Genomic DNA, 7,866 nt, shown 5'->3' with positions numbered 1-7,866 from the left:
TTACTGGAGTGTTTCCCACTCTTGCATTCAGATCTCCTGCTATTATAATGTAATCGTTCTTGTTAACTTTATTATGAATTTCTTGCAACTTTATATAGAAGTCTTCATTTTCTTCTTCTCAGTCTTCTTCAGGAGCATATGTACTGTACCAATAATGGTTAAATTACCTCTGTAAATTTTTAAGCAGCATTCTATGATTCTCTCTGTACAGTATGTGTAATGAAGGATATTTTCCTTAAGAGATTTATGTACCCAAATCATTATACCTGCTTGGGCATGAGTTTTCTTATTTACTCCACTATAAATAAGTGTATAATTTTTAGTTTCTTTCTTCTTTGTTTCTGAAGTGACAGCTATGTCAATTTTACCATTCTGGAATAGATATCCTCTTTCCCATTAATGCCTCGAACTTTCTAAGTAGCATACCTAATAATATTATCTTTCTTCCAATTGCAACTATTCCTTGTTCTTTTCCTTATATCGTCATCCGTTTTATTTGTCCAGTTTCTATTCTCTTGATACTTGAAGTAATATTAGAATTCCTCATGTCTGATTACTAGCCATATGATGAGTAGTCCAGTGGTAGGACCGACTCACGAATATATTTATATCAGAATATATGTATTAAATAAGCAGAGAAATAGATTTTCTTTATGCCGTTCAAATTTCTTTAAAAAACATCCAACTTGTGAAATAAGGGGCGCACTTATACCAGATTATTTTGCCTGTTGTGCAAAATAACCCAGTACCGGCATTGGCTATGCATTTCTCACACATCCAGTGTATAGACTTTATTATGCACCCATATATGATATTGCTGCAGTGGCAATGTGCACTATATTATTGATGTCGACATTACCTAAGAGATGCCTAAAGACTGTCACAAGTGTATTAAAGTACTATTATACAGATATAATTCAGGCAATTCTGAACAACAAAAATAAAAATATAGGCATCACACTTAATTTTATTATTTGTAACTTTTCAGAATGACCCAGCTACAATAAACATAATTAATATTTAATATATATATTTGAGAAAAACATATATAATTTTAGGTAATAATAATTACAATTTTATTATTATAATTAATTAATAAAAAATACTGAATAAAAAGTGATCTTTGAAGAAATTTGCTCACAGGTAACAACAGATCGGATTCAAAGTTCACTTCCGAAGTGGGCGACTGGGGTTCGGTTTTGATATGAATCTGCAAAAACAAAAAATACATTAAGCTTGCAAATCAAAAACTGTACAAACAGATATTAGGTATGAAATATAAAATATGAGGACTAGACAAATTTAGGGACTTTTAGAATAAAATTTACTTTTTTATCTTCTTCAATTGTAACATCATCATACTGTTCACATTTAACATTAATATCTCTGTTATCAATTTCAAATTCCAAATCGAGCTCTTCCTTTATGTAACCCCATTCTGGTTCAGTCTTGATGACAAGATGCATTTCTTCATTCTCCATCCTGTCTACTTCCTTTCTAATGTTAATTTGTCTTTATTCTTTTTTATCTACAATAAAAACAATTTATTATTTATGAAAACTCTCTACTTAAAGTGCATCTTTCTAACAAATTTAACTCTTACATGAAAGTAAGTATAAAACGATATTCTACAATGTAAATTCGATTTCCACTTTATAGTGGGAGCTCTGCCCCTTAAGGCCAGTTTGTTAGATGTCACAGTTCTGCCAAGGTAAGCCAAAGGTAATCAAATAATGTTCCATTATGGTTCAACAATTCATGGTATATTTGACAGAATACAGTTTCGCAAACTTTCCAATAAACCTCGAGCTGGACTTTCAAAATCTTTAATGCATTTAATATTCCTACCAAACATGACTGTAATAAGGTTAAAACAGCACCACAATAAAATAAATCTTAGAAAGCCTAAAAATTCTTGAGATATGTTCACAATTCTTAGAAAAAAATTGATAGGTTATTTCTTACAGACAATCAACCGCAACCCCTTCAGCCTAGTACTCCATCTTGAACAGGACAACGCCCACCCCATTCATTTCCTGAACCTCCAGATCACCAACAAACTGGGACACCTGTCTACTCAAGTCTACAAGAATCCCACCCACCTCCCCATCTTCATCTGCGATCCTTTCATGTTCAAAATGGCAGCTTTCAGAGCCTTAATACGGAGAGCATTTTCCCAATTCTTCTAGCAAACAGGAACGAGAAGGAGCTATATACTCCCAATATGCCACACAGCATGGCTACTCCCACACATTATTAGGGGACTTATCTGCAATCTTTCCAACACCACTTCCATCCAACTGAATAAACCCTCTCAAGAAGAAACAAAATTCAAGACCATCATCTACAACAAGTCCCTTGCCACACTTTATGCAAAAATTGCTTTTACCACACTTTATGCAAAAACTGCCAAACAATTGTTGTTTGGCTTTCCACAGAAATTCAGCTATCACCTCTCTACTCCACAACACCAAAGACTGTCCCAACAAGAACCACCTGCCAGGCATCTACAGTATCCCCATCATTGACCATTGTTACAACCACTTGCAATACATACATGCTACATCTCACCTGTTACATATCCGTCTCAAGGAACATCAAACATTAATCCGAAAAGGTTTAAAACAATACGGCTTTGATTGTTTGTTTTGTTAAGTTATGGCAGTGTTTTTCAATATGTGGGTCACGAGTAAAAGAAAAAGACAAGTGTTTGTAGGTCCTACACTACAATAAAAAAACTACAATCTCAGTGAGAAGACTATGCCGGTTTATTTTACAGTACAATTGGTTTTTTGATCGATATTTAGGTCTAAACAGAAGGAAAATTAAATACTTAGTTTTTAAAATCACTGACATAGTTTTAATATGGCCCTGGGGGGGTCGCCAGAATTTTTTAACTTGTAAAGGGGTCGCTTATTCAAGAAGGTTGAAAAACACTGAATTATGGCAATGCAACACTTGGGCAATCTGCCTGGGAATGCCTTCTGGGAGGTCTTTTTAAGGGAAACTGACCCCTATTTAGGTGTTACAGATGTGGAGAAAACCCGGAAAACTCCATGTGGCCAGCCCATCCAGGGGCCTTAGTCTCGAGTTTTTCGTGTTACAACTCCCAACGTGTTGAAGGTGTCACGTGGTACCATCTCACACACTGACGTCAAATTGGTAGTCTCGAGTTCTAACTCATGTTCTTTCCCATCTCACCATGCGAGTTGCTACTCACGTTGAGTCGAGCATGTGAGATCGCTACACAAAAGTGAAAATGGCTGATGGATATGCAATTCTTATCGCTATCGAAGAGTTAGAAAGAGCTGAAAGACGTTGTTTGAGAAGGCAACGAATTTTTCGACCACGAGTAGATGCCTTTGTTCTTCACGAAGAACATTTTAGAAGATTATTTAGGCTTTCCAAGGAAGTGGCATCAAATTTAATAAATACACTTCGACCGACACTGAAAGAACAGACTAGAAGATCGGCATTAAGTGTTCAAACTAGAGTAAGTTTAAATTATTATAATACAATACAGATATATGAATGTGCAAAATAATCAATTATTAAGTTTAAATTATATTACAATATACATATTTAAAATATCTTCCTCTAGTAATAATTGCATGAGTAAAAATTGCAATACATTGCATGTTACTATAAATTGTAAATATTGTTAATTTTAGTAAAAGAATTAAATCTTTTAGAATTAAAATCTTAATGTAATCTTTAAATTTATATTAAGAGTATTGTGTAATAGTATTTTTTATTCTGAATTAATTACTGCTAGCATTTATAAGTAAGTTTGATTCTGTTTTATTTATCATATATTCTATTACTGTTCATTAGATTTTGGCAGCTGTAAGATTTTTTGCCTGTGGTTCTTACCAGTTAGGAATAGGCCAAGATTTTACTCTAAGTATTAGCCAGAAGTCAGTAAGTCGAGCTATTAGAAGTGTTTCAGTAGCTATAAGGGATAATTTATTAAAGCATTGGGTTAGAATGCCATTCAATATACAAGATCATGCACAATTGAAACAGCAGTAAGTGAATTAACAATATTGTGGGATTCTTAATTATAATAATAATAATAAATTGTACATTCATTTTAGATTTTATGACAAATACACTTTCCCTGGTGTAATAGGGGCAATTGATTGTTGTCATGTAGCAATTGTATCACCACCTGTAGAGGATATCAATTATCCAGAACATATATATGTTAATAGAAAAGGATATCACTCTCTTAATGTTCAATTGGTAAATATTGCATTACTTATCTAACAAAATATATCTAGCAATTAAAAAGTTACTTTTGATATTTATTGTATTGTTATATCGAATTAATAATTCATTGCTGAAAATGAATTATTAAGCATATGCAATAAGGAATCAACCAACATTTTTTATTTTGACTCAGAATATCACAAAATATCATCTTACAAGAAAATGTTGGTTGACTCCTATTGCATATGTGATTCCAATATTGGTATGCATTTAATTTTATGATACACTAAGAACATTTATATAGAATTAATACATAATCTCATTCAATATACTTTTTTTCAGATATGTGATGCAAACATGTACATAATGAATGTAAATGCTCGTTTTCCTGGTAGTGTCCATGATGCATTTATATGGAAAAATTCCAATGTTAGAAAAGCCTTTCAGAGATGGCATAACTGCAACAGAAATGCACATACTTGGCTTTTAGGTAATGATAAATATATTATCATAGTTGTTAACAACAAGTTTCTGTTTAAATTTCCAGATACTTTATAGTTTGTAGGCAGTATTTACAAATCATAATTAGCTTATCAAATTACGTATTGTATTTTCTAGGTGACAGTGGATACCCTTTGGAGCCATGGTTGTTGACTCCACTTCGTACAACCAATACTCAAGCTGAAGTAAAATATAATAATTGTCTCACTGCAACTCGAAGTATAATAGAACAATGTAATGGACTCTTGAAAAATAGATGGAGATGTTTGTTGAAACATAGGGTCTTACACTATCATCCAGAGACAGCTTCAAATGTTATAATTGCATGTGTTGTGCTTCACAACATTTGCATTAAAAATAATATTGCTCTGGAGGATGATGATATATTGCAACTAGGGTTTCTCAAACGGGATTCCGGGATCCCGGTTGTTTTTTTAACCCGGGAAATATCCCGGAATATTTTTCTTATCCCGGGAAATCCCGCAAATTTCTTAAAAATTCACTTTTTTTCTTATTTTGTGTTAAGGTTGAGGAATTTTGCAAATAGAAAGCATAATTAACTCATTCACTGTCAGAATACATTTGTATTTATTAATTTTAAACGTACCTATTAGTTTTTTTTAATTTTTGCTCGTTATAGCATATCACAAATGGTCAATAATCAATATATAGCTTATTTGTGGCAGGACTATAAAAATTCTTTACTTGTCGGNCAAGTCTCTGTTTAAATTTCCAGATACTTTATAATTTGTAGGCAGTATTTACAAATCATAATTAGCTTATCAAATTACGTATTGTATTTTCTAGGTGACAGTGGATACCCTTTGGAGCCGTGGTTGTTGACTCCACTTCGTACAACCAATACTCGAGCTGAAGTAAAATATAATAATTGTCTCACTGCAACTCGAAGTATAATAGAACAATGTAATGGACTCTTGAAAAATAGATGGAGATGTTTGTTGAAACATAGGGTCTTACACTATCATCCAGAGACAGCTTCAAATGTTATAATTGCATGTGTTGTGCTTCACAACATTTCCATTAAAAATAATATTGCTTTGGAGGATGATGATATATTGCAACCAGAAGACCAGTTACCGCAGATCATACCATCAACAGAATTTGAAAATACATCAAATGATATACTTTTTAATGAAACTAGAAGGATTCAACAACAACTAATAAGCTTGTGTTTTTCTTAAAAATAATTTTAATGATATATATATCATTAAAAAATTGTATGTATATATTGGATATACTAATAAATTGTGTGTGTATATATATATACATGTCTGTTAAGAGCCTGCCTTTTTCAAGAATATTCAGATATAAAGAACAGAAAAATCAGTACTTTAAAATAATAATTTATTTATTTTCAAATTAAATTTTTTTTCAATATATACATAAAAATATTACAAAGAATTTTCGGATAATAAATTGACAATGGTATTTAGTGCTGTAGCAATTTTTTTAAGGGAGTCTTTGTTTTCCTCAGATATGGAAAGTTCCTTCTCCCTTAACTCTAGTTCTTTTTTCTTTAATTTAATTTTTTCTTGTTCCAGCTGTATAAATGATTCTGTTCTTTTCTTTGCTTCGTTTAATTCTTCTTCAGTGGAAATGTGTTTTCTTTTTCTTCCTTTAGCTAAAAAACATAAATTCATATGGAAAACTTAGTCTTTGTACATGCTAACTATAAAATTAATTCTTTTACACTAAATGTTATAACTTTGTATATTAATATGACTTAATACTATGCAGTTCATTTATGACAGATTCTATAAATTCAGTTCTTATAATTAATGCTACAGTTGCTTTAATGAAGTAATTTGAAAATATTTTAAAAATTTACTTACACTGACTCGCTTCTTTTGTTAAATCTATATATTCACTATCTGTTAGATAAATTGAAAACATTTGAAAACCATAAATTTTTGTTATAATTATTTTGTATATGAGATTATTTTGATGCATACTAACCCTGTTCAGAAGAAGAAATATCTATAGAATTTATTCCTGTTGCAGAGAGATTTTCAATTCCTGGCAGTGTAGATTCCTATTATAATAAATTACATTTTTAAAATATAAACAGAGATATTAATAGTACTGATGGAAATTTCAAAACTTATTATTAATACTCTCCATTATATACAGAAAAATAATGGAAGTATAACATTTTTTAAAACACGTTAGTCTTTATTCATTTTAAATTTAAAGATTATTATTCACCTCAGTCTGCAATAGATTTGAAAACTCTTCAACTTCGGATTCCACAGTGTTTTGCTGCCCCAAAACCACTGTGTCACCCATTAAAGATATGATCCTTTCTTGTAATGAAGATAGCTTTTCACTAGATTCTCTACCACCCCCAGTCTTTTCTCTGCTGTTTCTTATTCTTGACGCCTTCTCTTTTGCATTTCTCTTCATGTCGAGCCAGCACTAATAAAAAAATTTTATTTGATAAAATTATACAGCAAATTTTTCCAAAACTAAAAAGAAGTATAATTCATAGAAAAAGAGAATGAATTAAAATGATAGTAAATTATATGTATAAATTAATAAGAGCATAGACACTATATTAAGATTATTTATTAATTAATCAGAAGTGTTAAGTTTGTTGAACAATTTAAGAAACAGATCAAGGAAGAAAACTGAAGAAAGGATTAAATTAAAATACTTACTTTTTTCCATTCCACAATGGATTTTTTTGCTCCAAAGCACGCATTTAATTTTTCAACCAACTCGCTCCACATATGTAATTGTTTTTTCCTAGTAAATTCATTGTCAAATTTTCCAGAGTTCAATTTTTTGTTATTTTCAATATATGTGACTAATATCTCTTTCTGTTCGTCACTGATTTTTTTAAATAAAGTATTGGAGGTCTCCATTTTCTTTGTCTTCTTTGTCGCTATAATAAAAGTAACTGCAACACGTGCAAACTAAGGCGCCTTAGTGTAAACTAGTTTACGTTTATTTGTTTACAACTTGTTACACTCAAATTGATTGGTCGAATCAGTATAGTCGCAAACCCAGATGCATTGTAAATAATCCCATCATGCTTAACGACAAACGTAAACAAGTGAATATGACCTACTTCCGCTCGCCTTTCGAGTTCACTTGAAGGGTCTAACTCGAGACTACCAATTATGTGAGTCA

At 31.3% G+C, this 7,866-nt stretch overlaps 3 protein-coding genes across 7 annotated transcripts in view; 1 reads left to right on the top strand and 2 right to left on the bottom strand.

Moving 5' to 3' along the window:
* Positions 1 to 7,866, bottom strand: part of LOC111631024 (gastrula zinc finger protein XlCGF26.1-like) — a 52,002-nt gene that overhangs the window by 36,006 nt on the left and 8,130 nt on the right. For 4 of the 5 annotated variants that reach the window (XM_023375218.1, XM_023375214.1, XM_023375215.1 and 1 more), the window contains exons 2-3: positions 1,329 to 1,528; positions 1,142 to 1,210 (exon numbers count right to left, since the gene is read on the bottom strand). In XM_023375218.1, the coding sequence (XP_023230986.1) occupies positions 1,142 to 1,210; positions 1,329 to 1,481 (222 nt within the window). In that variant the 5' untranslated portion in view covers positions 1,482 to 1,528. Of the gene's footprint in view, positions 1 to 1,141; positions 1,211 to 1,328; positions 1,529 to 1,603; positions 1,700 to 7,866 lie in introns of those variants that run through there. The other variant, XM_023375217.1, reaches the window with a different exon arrangement.
* Positions 3,260 to 7,243, top strand: LOC111631019 (putative nuclease HARBI1). The gene is made up of 6 exons (XM_023375210.1): positions 3,260 to 3,493; positions 3,835 to 3,981; positions 4,054 to 4,245; positions 4,555 to 4,702; positions 4,831 to 5,070; positions 5,761 to 7,243. The coding sequence occupies exons 1-6, from the start codon at positions 3,260 to 3,262 to the stop codon at positions 5,913 to 5,915; spliced, it is 1,116 nt and encodes a 371-aa protein (XP_023230978.1). The 3' UTR covers positions 5,916 to 7,243.
* LOC111631017 overlaps positions 6,126 to 7,866 on the bottom strand; it is an 8,487-nt gene continuing 6,746 nt past the window's right edge. The window contains exons 3-5 of the mRNA XM_023375208.1: positions 6,691 to 6,766; positions 6,567 to 6,605; positions 6,126 to 6,355 (exon numbers count right to left, since the gene is read on the bottom strand). Of these exons, the coding sequence (XP_023230976.1) occupies positions 6,126 to 6,355; positions 6,567 to 6,605; positions 6,691 to 6,766 (345 nt within the window). The remainder of the gene's footprint in view (positions 6,356 to 6,566; positions 6,606 to 6,690; positions 6,767 to 7,866) is intronic.

Source organism: Centruroides sculpturatus, unplaced genomic scaffold, assembly GCF_000671375.1.
Source record: "Centruroides sculpturatus isolate CEXI.00-Female unplaced genomic scaffold, Cexi_2.0 scaffold596, whole genome shotgun sequence".
NCBI lineage: Eukaryota > Metazoa > Arthropoda > Arachnida > Scorpiones > Buthidae > Centruroides > Centruroides sculpturatus.
This window is presented reverse-complemented; position numbering and strand designations above follow the sequence as displayed.